Source organism: Anopheles marshallii, chromosome 3 (assembly GCF_943734725.1).
Source record: "Anopheles marshallii chromosome 3, idAnoMarsDA_429_01, whole genome shotgun sequence".
Classification (NCBI taxonomy): Eukaryota; Metazoa; Arthropoda; class Insecta; order Diptera; family Culicidae; genus Anopheles; species Anopheles marshallii.
In genome coordinates, this window is record NC_071327.1 from 50,977,648 (window position 1) to 50,992,987 (window position 15,340).

The following is a 15,340-nucleotide window of genomic DNA, read 5'->3' on the forward strand; positions in this document are numbered from 1 at the left end:
GAAATCGGTGCACAAAATGAAAAAGAAAATTGCTGTGACTCAGTGTTGCCCACGCACGAGTGCCACACACGCTGTTGCAATTCGGTACGAATAAATTTCCACCCAAACTTGTCTATGCATAAGTTTATCAAACTGAAGCCCTACGTAACTCAGTACACAACAAAATGTTTAATTCAGGTGAAACCCACGGAAATTTACTGCCAAACAAAGCTTGCTAAACTTTCACCCTTTCGTCGTCTGTGGAGTAGACGAAATAGAAAGAAACATGATCAAAACAATACAGTGACAGTTTGCATGAATGCGTTCGGGGTGCAGTAGGAATTGGATCACGTTGCACAATGTTTTACAGAATTACTAACACTTGAGACTTTAAAAGAGGGAAACTTTTAATCGGAATGAATCTGATACACAAACACATTTCATTCATAAAGCTTGCCAAATTTTTATTGTAGGAATAAGCGCTAATTTTCATTCAATCATTCTCTACCAATGGAAAACACCAAATTTGAACTCCATAGTGGCCCAAAATTTGACAGCTGCAGCCGCAAATGTATCTGTCAAACTCGCAACAATCCAGTCTTGTTATGAAATTGTTTCGTGCACAGCTGTAGTTTGAGTGTTACAAGAAAATGTAAGTATTTGTTTTGCTTTCCGCACCGGTTAGTGTTAATTTTAATAATTTTCTGTGAATCCCCTCCTAAACAGTATATCCACAATGCTGCGACAGATATCATCGATGAAGCGTGCGTTTTCAAGTCGCCGATGGCTTTCGTCGACACCAGCACCGAAAGTAAATCCGGCCATCCTAGCAAACATAAGAGCGTCCGATCGATACAAACCGGGCAATCGGTACCATGGTTTCATCTGCACCCAAGCACAGTTTATTGCGGATTTTAACATGACGGCGTATATGTTCCGTCACGAGAAAACTGGCCTCCAATATCTGCACATTGACCGGCAAGATACGAACAACGTGTTTTCGATCAATTTCCGCACAACCCCGTTCGATTCGACCGGACTGCCGCACATCTTGGAACATAATGTGCTGTGTGGCTCGCAGAAGTTTCCGGTCCGGGATCCATTCTTCAAGATGTTGAATCGTAGCTTGGCCACGTTCATGAACGCTATGACCGGGCCCGATTACACGCTGTACCCGTTTAGTTCGACGAACGAGATTGACTATCGAAATTTGCAAACTATCTACATGGATGCAGCATTTCGACCGAATCTAAAGTATCTGGACTTTCTGCAGGAAGGTTGGCGGTTGGAGCATGCCGAACTAACCAACCCACAATCTGAGTATGTGTTTAAGGGAGTGGTTTACAACGAGATGAAAGGTGCGTTCTCAGAAAATGGGGCCGTTTTTGGGCAGAAATTCTTCAACAAAATCCTACCAGACCACACGTACGGGTACGTGTCGGGCGGCGATCCGCTTGATATTCCACAGCTGAACCATCAGGATTTGGTAAACTTCCATCAGAAGTACTACCATCCAAGCAATGCGCGCATTTTCAGCTACGGTTGCTTCAATCTCGACAAAACGATGGCTTTTGTGGATGAACAATACTTGCGTGATTACGATCGAATCGATACACGGTACAGTGTGATACCACCGCAGAAACGATGGAGCAGTGCGAAGAAAGATCACGTACGCTGTCGCTACGACAACATGGGCGCTCCTCTAGAGAAACAGAACCAAATCGCCATCGGTTACCTGATGACGGATATAACCGACGTGTACGAGACGTTCCTTATGCACATTCTCACTGAACTGTTGGTAAAGGGGCCGAATTCTTTCTTCTACAAGAACCTCATCGAACCAAACATATCCGGTGGATACAATCAATTAACCGGTTTTGATTCGCACATTCGCGACACAATGTTTGTGGTTGGATTGCAGGATCTAGCGGTCGACGACTTTGAGCGTGTTACAACAATATTCGACCGCACGGTTGAGGAAGTCATCGAAAAGGGCTTCGATCCGGCACACATTGAAAGTGTACTGCACAGCATCGAACTGACCATGAAGCATCAGACCAGCAAGTTTGGTCTCGGACTGTTGTTTAATCTAACTCCGCTCTGGAACCATGATGGAGATTTGGTACGTGCGATGAACGTTAGCGAATCGGTGCGGATGCTGCGTGAAAACATAGCCAACAATCCGAAGTATTTGCAGAACAAAGTGGAATACTATTTCCGGAATAATAAACATCGGCTTACGATGACCATGTCGCCAGACGAACACTATGAGAAACAGTTTATGGATGCGGAACGCAAGAATCTTCAGCAAAAAATCACACAACTCAACGAAACGGACAAGGAACGCATCTATCGGGAAGGAATCGAACTGTCGGAATCACAAAAAGCGCACCCAAATACGGACATTCTACCATGTTTGCGCTTGAACGAAATCGAAAAAAAGGTCCCCGAAACAAAGGTGGAACAGCAGCTAATTACAAACGTTCCGACACAGCTTTGTCGCGTGGATACGAATGGGGTGGTATACTTTCGCGGCATACTGGATGTGAATGGGTTAACGACGGAACAAAAGCTATTACTCCCTCTCTTTAATACGATCGTGACACAGTTCGGCACGAAAGGCATCGATTATAGGGCTTTCGATCAGTTGATCAGTTCCAAGACGGCTGGCATCGGATTCTCTACCCATTTGGTAGAAAATGTGCACAATATGCAGCAGTACGAGTTTGGGCTGTATTTCGGTACGTACGCACTAGATAAGAATGTGCCGGACATGTTCGATATCTTTCGACGCATTTTCAACGAACTCGAGCTGAACGACGTTAAACGGTTCGAGATGTTGCTAGAAAACTATCTTTCGGAGATGTCTGTCGGAATCGCACAATCGGGGCACATGTACGCGATGCAGAATGCCAACGGTTTGGTGACCGAATCGGGCCGGCTAAGGGAACGATTGATGGGCATTGAGCATTTGGCGTTCATGAAAGATTTGACACAACGTCACACGGCGGCAGAAATACTGGATAAATGTCGCTCGATTACGAAACTCTTCGAAGAATCGGGAATGCGCTGTGCACTCAACTTTACTCCCACTTCAGCAGAACAAACAGTACAGAACTATGGTAAGTTCATTGATGGCATTGCTCTTCGCAGCACGGTCAAAGTGTGGAACGTTTCGGAACCGCTAGGAACCGAATCCGGTTCCTCCTGTCGCCATACGATCATGAACATTCCGGTTAACTATTGTGCAAAGTCGATCCTAACTGTACCCTACACGCACCGCCATTATGCACCATTGAAGGTACTGGCAAAATACCTTTCGGCCAAATATTTGCTACCGGTTGTACGTGAACAAAATGGAGCTTATGGTGCGGGTGCCAAAATTACGTCAGACGGTTTGTTCAATTTCTTCAGCTACCGGGATCCCAATTCCCGCATCACGCTGGACGTGTTCGATGAAGCATATGATTGGAATGTACAAACCGTACCAAAGATGGACGAACAAACGCTGTTTGAAGCTAAGCTGGGTGTGTTACAGCAACTGGACGTTCCGATTGCACCGCTAGAGCGTGGCATGGATCTGTTCCGGCAAGGTATCTCCGACGAGCTGTTTGGAAGCCATCGCGCTGCTGTCCTTGATGTGAGCAAAGAGCTTCTGCTGGAGGTGAATGAGCACTATCTGAAACCCGCTGCCGTTAAGGTGGTCGGAAAATCGGTACTAGGGCCGGAAAATAAAACCCTTCCCAAAGATGCTGAAACGTGGACAACGGTTGCTTTGTAATGTGCGGCTTAAAGGTGTGCGGTATATAGCGAATAGAAGATAAAATAAACCCGATATGTTTCTATTAATTGAACCTGAAAATATGTTTCTCATCCATACAACTCCCGAACGCACAATTAAAAAACAAACCATTTTACAACAAAATAACCATTCATTCATGTATACATGGGGGTTTACACAATTTACTCATAGAAATGAAAACGCTAACAAAAAATTGCAGACAAAAACCGTTCTTACACATGTAACCCTATTTCGTCTGATTTCAGGGAGTTGGGGGAGAGTATATATTTATGATACCGGAAAATCGTTGCTAAATTTCAAATGTAGTAAAAATAAAACACACCCTTCCCTCCACCGTTTTCCCCGCGTGTTCCATAAATGCAGGATACCAACTGTGGAATGATGTCGTGTTTATAATATTCTTTCGCAGCATGACTGACATGCCCCGCAAAATGCTCGGGAAGAGTTCGTTGGATGGAAGAAGCTCTCTTTTCCTGTGCGATGCGTTGTTCTATACTCTGCCACTCTGCCAATGGTGTCCATTGGTTAATCCATTGAAGGGCTGACAAGATTGGTGGACAGGATCGTATGGTTCTCGTTCCTGCTTGCGAGGCAGAATGGCTTTATAATCGTCTATTAGCATTTGATCTCTGTTCCTAACCAGCTTGTTTGAATATGTTTTTTCTCAAAGAGAATGATCTCCTTTCTGGCGGCCGTTTGCCAACAAATTGTTTTACGATAAAACATATCTGGATCTGTTATCCAAGTTCCAGTAATTCAAAAAGCTTATACCCAAGCAAGTGCTTTAGGTAAATGTCCGCATCCACAGAAGGACATAATGATGGTCTCGTTTAAACACTAGCTTCTAATTCTTCTGTTGCACAAAACGTACGCATAAAATGTCGCATGTATCTTCAAACGGAACCGTCACTAACTTTTTCTTCTACCCTTTTGCACCGCAACACGATACTTAAGCACTCGCGCACGTAGAAAGCGTGTCATTTAAATCGCCATACATCCTAGATTCAACAATTCATCACTTCTTCTACGCTTGTAGATGCTCGTAGAAAAACACGCACCCTTTTTTCGTTTTGTTCAAGAAATTCCTACCTAGCACGATTCGTTTGCTTTCCGATCGATAACGCAGGTCGCGAGAGTGTCGGTTTGCTCTATTCATTATTCTAATGCATCTGTTCAGCTTATGTGCGGGGGGGGGAATAGCAGCTTTTGGTGCGCTAGTACGATCAACTCGTCTCGACTTTATGGATTATTGTACCGGAAGATCGCGACACCGACCACACCGATCAGGATTGTGCCCACGAGGTAACCCCACATCATCATCTGGAGTAGATTTTAAGAAAACAAAAAATATTCAAAGATTTCACCCTTTTAAGCACAGGAACATTTTCTTCGTTACCTTGGACGATTCATTGTTTTGCGCTGCTGGTGCAATTTTCGTCTTTTGTTCCAGTTTCTGTGCCTGGCCAAGCATCTTCTGATACAGGTCCCGTTCGTTACGAGCCTCGCGCTTTGATTTTAAGATCAATTTGGATAATTCCTGTCAAACGGGCATAATAATCATTTTACCAAGTAATTCGACAAGCACTATTGAGTTTTGTCCTTTCCCTTACCGACTGTATAAGCTTATCGTCAACGTCAATCGTAGCTGCTTTTTGAAGAAGCGTTATAGCACCTGCAGTATCCCCTTTAGCATCTAATATCTGTATAATACAACAAAAAATAATAAGACCAAAGCACGTTTCAATTCGAGGTTTGTTTGGGCTTACCTTGCCCTTACGAAATAGAGCCTTTGCGTTGTTTGGCTGGCACTTTAGCACATGATCGACCGACTTGAGTGCAGCTTCGTAGGCTGATATTTTAAGTTGAGCCAACGCGAGGTTATTGTACACTTTCATACGATCTTCCAGCAAATCCTGCAGCTCTGTGTTGGATAACTGATAAGGAATTTTTTTTGCGAAAAAAAAAGATTACAGTCTTTAGACATGACTTTCGTTGATAAGAAAAACGGTCCTTCGTTTATTTCCTGTCTCTCTCGTAATTGGCTTACCTCAACCGAGCCGGCACCAGATTCCATCATGCCTCCGGCACTGACCGTATCATCGAGATATTCCAACGCTCGTCGATAGCTCTGAATCGCCAGGTTGTACTCTTGGCGCTTCATCCAGTAGTTGCCGCGCAATCGTTTCTTGTTACCAATTTCCTTCCGGGATGTGTACGTTCGCGCTTCGATGTCGCTTTCCTCTCGCATCGACACCAGCGTAACCGTGTACGTAATGGTCGCATTTGGCGGAACAGACCGTATTACCGGATCCAGTTCTGTGGGATCTTTCAATCCAAGCTCACCGTACGCGAATCGAGGATTTACGATCACTTCCGCAACTTCGCCCTCATTCATTAGCTTCAACGCCATATCTAAACCTTGTACCACCTGTCGAACGGATGAGGTTACGATGGGGGAAAGGGAAGAGAAGTAATTAATGATAAACGTTTCGTTATCATATATCGATGCGTACGTACCTCTACATCATCGATTTGCACCACAACATTACTGTGCTCCTCAACCACCGTTCCATCCTCGAGCCTTCCCGTATATGTGATGGTCACAAGGTCTTTACTTTCGGGCCTCAGCTCCGAGTGTCCTTTCTTCAGCACCTTCTTCAAGAGTGTTCCGTTGCCCAGAATGTCCATGCATTCTGAGTCTGCCTCATTTTCCTCCGATGCATTCGGTTCGCTTTCATTCTTTTGGTCTGCTGTGGAGCGGCCTATTTCGGGAGTTTTCATGTGTGCAGGCTCGAGCACCGATGAAGCCAACTCAGCCCGCTCCTGTTCGTTCAGGTTCGAAAGGTCTTCGAAGGAACTGCTGCTTGACTTTTCCGCATCCATGATGACTCACGTGAAGTTAACTGTAACAAGCAGGAAAGTAAAGAAACACAATCCAGAAAGTGTTGCCATCAAACGGCTGATATCACGCAATCGCCGACCCAACCCCCTCCCGCATTCGAGTAAACTAGATAATACCCTTCACTTCAGATCCAACAAACAAGCTGGAGATCAACGCTATTACAACACTTGGCAAAACAGGCTTTCGCGGTGGCCCCTATCGAACATTCTGCGCAATGACGTCGTCAAAAAATGGCACTCGAGACTAGATTGAAATGGTGAGGGGTGAGCTTATTGAACAATTAACGGAAAGCACATGGATGACCAGCGTACATCCGTCCCGCTTTTTATTGGTTGCTGGTGCAAGGTCGAAAACACGAAAAATACGAAAATAATGCACGCAGCCAGCAACTTACCTTCAACGAAACAAAAGTTTTGCTGTCCGCAGTATTCACAGAAAAACAAATGCTAATAGTGTGGGTTTGACAGTTTCGATGAAACAGCAAAACAGCAATACACGACGAAGGAAATAATCGATCAACGTAGAAAAGGCACCAATTTGAACATAATGAATTTTTCTCTTCGTTTCTTAACTCATTTCAGGGAAATCTGTGGATATCCATGTAAAGCATTATGTTTGGGATTGTGAACCATAATTAAAATTAATTTGCAACGGAGATAAATTTTGCAAAAAGTTATATCGTCTGCTGGCAGCGCCTAACGTCTGTGATTCCCAAACGTCTGCTGCCAAAGTTACGTTTGTGCTGTCAAATCTTTCTTTTGTCTGCCATTCTGTCTCTTTCTACGGCAATTGCCTCAATTTTCACATGTGCGTTTCTGCTGCTCCGAGCAAAAATTGTAATTTTTATTGATTAATTGTTGTTCCACCGTTTCCCAAATTACGCCATTGCAGTGTAATACCGACGCACCGGCTAGTGTGATAGCAAGATGAATCCGGAAAAGCTGAAGAAAATGCAGAGCGAGGTGCGCATCGGCGGCAAGGGCATGCCCCGCCGTAAGAAGAAGATCGTTCACACCAGCTCGGCCGTCGACGACAAGAAGTTGCAGCTGTCGCTGAAAAAGCTCGGCGTCAATACGATCCCCGGTATCGAGGAGGTGAACATGATCAAAAACGATGGCTCGGTGATCCATTTCAACAACCCAAAGACACAGGCTTCCCTGGGCACCAATACGTTTGCCATTACCGGCCACAGCGAAACGAAAATGATCACGGAAATGCTGCCCAACATCATCTCCCAGCTCGGACCGGAAGGTTTAAATCAGCTGAAAAAGTTGGCCACGGCGGCCGCCGCCGAGGAGGACGACGATGTACCAGAGCTGACCGAGAACTTCGAGGAGGTGTCGAAGAAGGAAGCGGAAACGAAAGAAGCTGCCGCCGCAGCCAGCTCCAAGACGCCAGAGGTTCCCGCTTCTTCATAAGCTCTGACACCCCCTCATACACACCCACTACACACACACAGGCTCTGCTCTTAAGTAATACAAGCTTCCCCTTGCTCTAGTATAACCCGATTCTTTTATTTCCGAGGGTGCGCTCCTCCGGACACACAGGGGGCACGGCAAGCCGAACCATCGCGCAGTAAACAAAACACATCGTGTAGCTCCGCATAACAACGAGAGCAATCGTCTCCATCTCTCCCATCACAAATCATAGTGCATTTGGCTTGCCTGCTGGTCTCTGAATTCATCTTCGCATTGTGAATTTCTTAACAAACACAACCCCGCACACTACGCCTCCTTAGATTGTCGGATAGTGTTTCTTCTGTAAGCCATGGTAATGGAATTGCTTTGTTGAACAACCAAGTTGTACGGACACAAGTTTCCGTGGCTGGAATGTATGTTCGAAAGTATGGTGACATTTTAAGAATTAAAAACTAATGTAACTATCTCCTCCGTCCGTCATGTGACGACGCGTGTCTCGAGGTAGGGTAACTGTAAAGATGGCATTTATTGGTAATGTTGTTTCATTTTTGTATCGTATGGAAGGGAGTAATGAGAAAAGGAATGGGCCATAACTCTAGAATGAACGAGCAGATAATGAACAAATTTGCTATGTACCAACCACAACAAGAACTGCGGGTGTTAGTATGCCGAAATTGTGTTGGGCCTTGTGGATGTAAGGAACAGTGTTTCCAGAACACTAATCGTACGTTTTATTTATGCATCATGATATTGATGCAAAAAGATGAAAATGAATCACAGATAACCTTACGCACGTACAAAAGCGAACGAAAAAGCTAGGTTATGTAGCGAATAGGTAAGGCGTACCTGTAAACAACGTTTGTCCCTTGCGTGCAATTTGCATCCTGCCACATAAATTTGTACGAATAGTGTAAAGGATAAATGCGTAGTGAAATAATAAAACCATAGATTCTGACCAATGAAGGTAAATCCAATTATTATCGCATCTCCCACATTGTTCTCCGGAACACCAAGATCTGTCAACTCGCATGGAGGTTATGTACACCCGGCAATCAATAAAGCTAAAAATAGTTTGCTTTCTTCGCAAACGTTTGTTTCGTTTTTACTGGCGACGATACGATGGTACGATGCTACAAGCGAACCTATATACCACAATCGGAAATGCGGTTAACCACTCGTTTATGATGAATCTTTTCCTGATAAGAAACCCTAAACATAGCGAGCTGTTTATTGCCAATATGCGCCCCTGTATGACATGTGTATGTATGTGTGAATGGCATTACTTCCGCATTTGCCTTGTGCGCGCGCTTGTTTTGGCTGGACAATTAAGGACATGTGGTCATACTAATATCGATCTATCCTGCGACATGGCTACACTATGAATAAATTTCCCACAAGGTTGAAGGACAAATGTGCTTAACGACAGTTGAAATTGAAGAACAAATTTGATTTTATCCCATTAATTTATCACGGACAACCACAAAAAGTGTCTTGCACATGAATTTGTCATCAACTGAAAAAAAAATTGCGCTCAGAACAAGCCACGTGCGATCTCCCCCGTTTTATTTACAATCAAATTGGTCGTCTCTTAATTTCAGCAGTATTCTCGAAGATTTATTTTGTATGCTAAGAATGGAACCTTTTATACTCTTCGCTAGAACGATGCTACTACAGTAATTGCCAAACGTGAAGGTAAGTTTAATCCTGGCTGGTGGTTATTAACGGTACGTGCGGTATTATAACCTTCCATCATACATTGCCGCCTTGTTGGCGTACATTTTCCTATCCTATGTAGGGTATCTTCTTTCGCTGCCTTCTACCTTCGGAGACTGTCATGCTATAGTTATCAAAAAACGAGTTGAAATGTAACAAAACTGTATCGAGTAACACTGAGGATATACACAGCTAATGTAAATAATCTTCCTTACCCTACAACCCCCCCTTGCGCATTACCCTTTTGTGTGCTTGTGTGAGTGTATTTTCAATTTCTCCTATCCTCTATACCGACCCGGCGGGGGGCTGTATATGACTGCGATCAACTTCTTCCACGCGATTCCTCCGAGACCCGCGGTGATGGTGATGGCGATGGTGTGCTTCTGATGACGACATGGGCATTGATGCTGCAGGTTCCAACCGACAGGTGCACCAACATGCACCGTTACATGAAATCGTCGTAATCATCGTAATCATCATACTTGGTGGTATATTCGTTCAAAGTAGACTGAAATTAATGATATCAGAATTAAAATACAATGATCATTCTTTGTAATAATTGATGCTCACAAACGATCCACTCACATTCTCTCCTTCGACGCGCAGCTTTGCTTTCACTTTAATTCCCTTGGTCTTCTTTGGTTTGTCACCTTTCTCGACCTTCTGCTTTTCCAAGTACAAGTTGTCTAGGGTAGTTTTAGCTTTCCTGATATTATTTGATGATACTGCAACACGATGGAATTCAGAAAAATAGATCGTAAACCATCGTGCTCACTTTAGTGTGCAGTTGCCTGTACAATCATACTTACAGCTGGCAAATAGCTTTAGTAACAGCTCTTCTAAAAATCCTTGATATTCTGTATGAGCACGGTAGTTTGAGAGCTTTTTGCTTATCGCTTCTGCTAGTTCGCCAAATTCCTCCTTGGTGGTCGGATGCATTCCATCGATACCGTTTCCAGATGACATGGAACTGATGCCTAGCGTTTCCATGGCCGTTTTAAGGTCATTCTCTTCCTGCAGCTTCTGCAATCTTCGCTTTTCGGCCAACCTCTGTTCAGGTGTTAGATTAGCTTCTTCCTCCTCTTCTCGTTGAAGTCGTTCCAATTCCTCTTGTTTCTACAAACCAAACAAAACACGGTAAGGCCATAATGCACGGTATGTTATTTCTTTCTCTTGAACCTTTTGCTGGGCTGTTTTCTTGGGTTTGGCATTTTTAGTAGGTGTATCTTCCTTGGGTGCATCCATCTTTTCTTCCTCCTCATCATCATCCTCCCAATTGTCCTGTAAAGCAAAGCAATAGAAGTAGAAGAAAGCATATAATAAAACTTACTCCCCCGTGTATCGAGAAATATGGCAACTATCAAGCATTGGTGACGTTGGCTATTAGCTGTTAGTAGGTAGGGGCTACTTTGATTACAGTCACGGTAAGCGCCAATCGCTTTCCACTACTGGTCCAGGGAGCATGCACACGCATGCACGCTGTACACAATTCACATACCTTTACATCATCCTCGTCCTCGCCAGCCCACTTGTTCACGTCTGGCTTGGCAAACAGCTGCTCGGACTTTTGTTCCGCCAATGCTTCTGAAAAGATGCATATTACGTTAGAGCTAAATTATTTATAGTCCGTCACACAGTGCATCACTGCATTGGCTGGCTCGTGTGGTGTGCCATTTTCAAACGTTGCCATCGTCGCGCAATCCAATCCTGTGATATCACCGTCGTGGCACTGCTGGTCAAAGCACGGAAAAACATTGCAACCAGGATATAGGTGTGCAAAAACAGGAAACACACACAACGTACCCCAATCTTCCTCCATCGTGCAAAAAGGGGTTCGAAACACGATAGTTGGCAGCGTTTCACTATTCACAAGTAGATTGTTGTATCTTTTCCTTCGAGAAAACCCTCCTCCAAGCAGAACAAATGTCGTGGATAATTTTTGCCTTTCTTTTTTCGATTGTGTATTTTTTACATCTTCTTGACAAGTCTTGAAGAAAAAAACTCACGAACTTCAAATGTGCCGTCGATTGTCGCGTGGTGTCGTATCATCTATTTCAAATAAAATATAAAACATTTCCGTTTTTGGACCTTGCTGTGGTTTAAATTACTTTGCTTCCACGCAATAAACAAGATTTACACTTATTTTCAACAATTAACAAATATCTATGTGTATTTTTCAGCTAAAATATATTTGAATAACCGTGATACGTGATTCATCTTCCAAGCGACCAAATGCGCTACATCGATATTTTATACCAGATTTGGAAGCAGAGCTTGACAGTTCAATTTCCGTAATATGACGTTAGTAATGTCAATAGATCTTGGCTCTCTTTCCGGTTGCCAACTTTCGCTTGGAAGGTTGTTTTCAGTACGATCAAAAAGGATTTTTTGATTCAGGTAGATCCAAAAGACCTAATTTCTTCGTGCTCCAACGCTATTCACTCACTAATCACGCGTTCTTTTGCTTGCAGGTGTAAACAAATAGACAGCCGAGATGGCCAAGTCCAAGAATCACACCAATCACAATCAGAGTAAGTTGAAGCGCCACCGATTTCAACCCGATGTGATGTTGGTGATGGTGCCGGAAATCGCCACATAACATTATGATATTGATATTTTCTTATTCTCCAGACCAAAAGGCTCACAAGAATGGTATCAAGAAGCCCAAGCGCAAGCGTCATGAATCGAAGCGTGGTGTAAGTAAACCTTGTGGAGAACAGGTGTACACGAAGTGGAAGTGTTCGGGTAGTTAATTGTACCGGTGTGTTTTCTTTCTACGCCCTTTCATGTTAACAGATGTGCCAGAAGTTCCTGCGTAATCTTCGGTTCTCGAAGAAGGGTAACGTTTCGCACGAGGAATCCCTGAAGCGCGCCGAGGAGCGTAAGGCCAAGTACGCTGGACAGCCCGCTCCCGTCAAGCTGTAGGAAGTACGGAATATAACTTACCGTACAATTTTCCATGAATGCGCGTACAATACGGGCAGAGTGAAGGTGGATGTGAAACAATAAAGCTACGTCTAAAAGTATAGCATGATGTTTATTATAAATACTCTCGAAAGCTGTCGTACACAAGCGCTTATTCAATAATATTTTCTAGCTCTGTAAAATCATCTATGTTGAAATCGTCTGCTTTGTTGGGGCTGATTGTCGTAGAAGGATGCCTGGTAAGTTTGCCTGCCTTAAGACGTGCCGTAACAGTAGAGGAAGTTAGCTTGAACCGTGGTCCCGCCAAAGTGCTTTCCTCCTCTTCCTTATTTTTGCACTTGTTCTCATCCTGTGCGTTGGAGGACGTTTTCCCTATTGTTGCAAGTCCAGATACTGACTCGGATATTCTTTTCTTCGAAAAGATGGAATATTTGGCAGAAGAACTTCCGCTCTGTTTTGGCTTCTCCGTGCCAGTTACACTGGGTAAGATCATTTGAGGATTTGCACTTAAACCACCGCGCATGAGTGGCGCAAGTCCAATGCTGCTCGTCTTAACTCGCAGATAGGGGGAATTTGAGTCCATAATTTTTCGAACCTTTTCCGACAAAGGTGTACTTTTGTTGAGGTCTGTTATTGGTCGTTTTCGACCAGCTGTTGGACGTTGGTCAGGAGTATTGGGCACAATTTCATCCGGAGAACCAAAGCTTTCGGACGACGTATTGGTGCATGTCTCTTTTGCCTGTTGCATGAGAAGTTGTTCCAACCGAAAAATCTCACTATCGCACGTCGATAGATTGTCTTCCAATGTTTTGATTTTCCTTCGACATTCGATCAGATTATTTTGAAGATGCGTGATCCGGTCCGATTGCTTCTTTCGCTTCATCTCTTGCGCTTGAAGCTCACGTTTCAAAGCCACGGCTAAAGTTATGGCCGCTTCCCGGCTCGTATTATTGTTGAGCATCTGTTCCACCTCTTGCACGGTATCATCCAGTGCTTGCTTCACCACCATATATAACTGTAGCTTCGTTCGCATGCTTTCCAACTCTTCCTGCACCTTGATCAATGTTTTCCGATCACCTCGCATCATGTCCATCTCATGTCTTAGGGCAAACATTGCCGTGTTTTTGGTCCGCACTTCCTCTTCCAAGCCCAATAAAGTTTTCCGCATTTTTTTCTGCTCATTTTTGTGTTCGGCTGCACTGGTTTCAAAGGTTTTCAGCTGTCTGTCCTGCTCGCGAACTTTTAACGTAAGATTGTCCAGTTTATCCAACAGCGCAGCATTGTCTTCGGTCGTGTCGAGATTGGTCGTTACATTGAAATACACTTTGATGAGCCGTGTTGCAATGCAACGGTCACGACACTGCGGACAAGTTTTGGACCTGTAAGCGATAGCCCGATTACAAAACGTTCAACATCTTTCTTCCGAGCAGAAGTGTTAACATGATCTTACCGTTCTAGCCATTGCAATAGGCACAGGTGGTGGAACATGTGGCCACATGGTGTAATATTTACCTCGGCCGATGGTACAAATAGATCGGAACAAATGGGACACACTAAATTCATATTAATCCTATTAAACCACGGTAAAAAAATAATACAACTAAATAAACACCGGATTCGCGCGCGTCCACTTCGTTTCAAGACAAGACTTCTTCTTCGTGTACTTCTTCTCGTACTATGAATGCAGAGCGAGGTATCGAAAATTAGAACCTGCTTATCATATTTTCTATGGGAACGATAGTAAAGCTTGAATATGAAAGATCCATTTTTGATTCAAATTATTTTTGGTGATTCGTGAATCTAAACGGCTTTGCATCGTATGGGAACCCCGATTAGCGGAAAGCAGCAGCAGGCAATGTTTTGGAAAACTGGCAGTTTAATTTCAATAAGGGCTCAGCTGTCAAACAGTTGTTGAGAAGGTTGTGTTGAGTACTTGACAATCACACGACATTCGAAGCAAATTCGTGTTTTTACCGAAAAGCCAGTGCTTCCCATTCGTTGTGGTATGAGGCTACTAATTTTTAGGCAAGTGATGATGGTGAAAAGTAAAAGTTAATAACAGTAAACAATAGCATACAAACGACATAATGGTTGTGGTTGATCAATGGTTGTGAAGTGATAAATAGCTATCTCCAGGAGAATGGAAACGAAACAACAATGCACCAAGTGCGTTCGTCTTCAGACCGCAATAGTAGAGGTATGTGTTTCTTGGAAATGTAAACTAGAAATTGTTATGCCGGTAGTTCAAGTTTTGAGTCACATTTATCGAATAAAGTGTCATTATAGACACAGGAAAGGATTATGCAGTTTCACAGGACGCCGAATCCAAGCGTTAACTTGGCGAATAATAGAAATATGATGCGGCTAGGTTAAGGCTAATCTGTTTTAACAAATACCAATAACACAAGAATCTGAAATCATTCTTCGGACTGCGCACGTCGAATTGAAAGCATACAAATTGAAGGAGTTTGCCAGCGTATAGATTGGTTCAACAATATTTAATTCTTTAAATAGCATGTACTCTTTAAAACGTGACAACGGAAAAGCCGCTTCAGTAGTATCGTATGGGTCATCGTGGCCATAGTATCATAAAACGATCGG

At 43.6% G+C, this 15,340-nt stretch overlaps 6 protein-coding genes across 6 annotated transcripts; 3 read left to right on the forward strand and 3 right to left on the reverse strand.

Annotated features, from left to right (window-relative positions):
* Positions 1 to 715: 715 nt before the first annotated feature.
* Positions 716 to 3,760, forward strand: LOC128714919 (presequence protease, mitochondrial). Its single transcript, XM_053809800.1, has one exon. The coding sequence runs from the start codon at positions 716 to 718 to the stop codon at positions 3,758 to 3,760; it is 3,045 nt and encodes a 1,014-aa protein (XP_053665775.1).
* A 1,260-nt stretch (positions 3,761 to 5,020) lies between these two features.
* Positions 5,021 to 6,664, reverse strand: LOC128713749 (peptidyl-prolyl cis-trans isomerase FKBP8). The gene is made up of 6 exons (XM_053808616.1): positions 6,299 to 6,664; positions 5,829 to 6,209; positions 5,548 to 5,715; positions 5,392 to 5,481; positions 5,178 to 5,318; positions 5,021 to 5,101 (listed from the first exon to the last, which is right to left on the reverse strand). Exons 1-6 carry the CDS (start codon positions 6,662 to 6,664, stop codon positions 5,021 to 5,023), a joined length of 1,227 nt encoding a protein of 408 aa, XP_053664591.1.
* Positions 6,665 to 7,580: 916 nt separating this feature from the next.
* On the forward strand, positions 7,581 to 8,101 carry LOC128715761 (transcription factor BTF3 homolog 4). The gene has a single exon (XM_053810674.1). The coding sequence runs from the start codon at positions 7,610 to 7,612 to the stop codon at positions 8,099 to 8,101; it is 492 nt and encodes a 163-aa protein (XP_053666649.1). The 5' UTR covers positions 7,581 to 7,609.
* Positions 8,102 to 10,181: 2,080 nt separating this feature from the next.
* Positions 10,182 to 11,752, reverse strand: LOC128711625 (eukaryotic translation initiation factor 3 subunit J). The gene is given in 5 exon segments (XM_053806506.1): positions 10,182 to 10,322; positions 10,400 to 10,539; positions 10,624 to 11,095; positions 11,313 to 11,398; positions 11,618 to 11,752. Coding segments are annotated over 5 exon segments (777 nt in total). The 5' UTR covers positions 11,634 to 11,752; the 3' UTR covers positions 10,182 to 10,259.
* A 556-nt stretch (positions 11,753 to 12,308) lies between these two features.
* Positions 12,309 to 12,739, forward strand: LOC128715916 (60S ribosomal protein L29). The gene is made up of 3 exons (XM_053810838.1): positions 12,309 to 12,345; positions 12,446 to 12,510; positions 12,611 to 12,739. The coding sequence occupies exons 1-3, from the start codon at positions 12,309 to 12,311 to the stop codon at positions 12,737 to 12,739; spliced, it is 231 nt and encodes a 76-aa protein (XP_053666813.1).
* Positions 12,740 to 12,890: 151 nt separating this feature from the next.
* LOC128713928 (E3 ubiquitin-protein ligase TRAIP) lies at positions 12,891 to 14,302 on the reverse strand. Its single transcript, XM_053808799.1, has 2 exons — positions 14,190 to 14,302; positions 12,891 to 14,118 (listed from the first exon to the last, which is right to left on the reverse strand). Exons 1-2 carry the CDS (start codon positions 14,300 to 14,302, stop codon positions 12,891 to 12,893), a joined length of 1,341 nt encoding a protein of 446 aa, XP_053664774.1.
* Between the last annotated feature and the right edge of the window lie 1,038 nt (positions 14,303 to 15,340).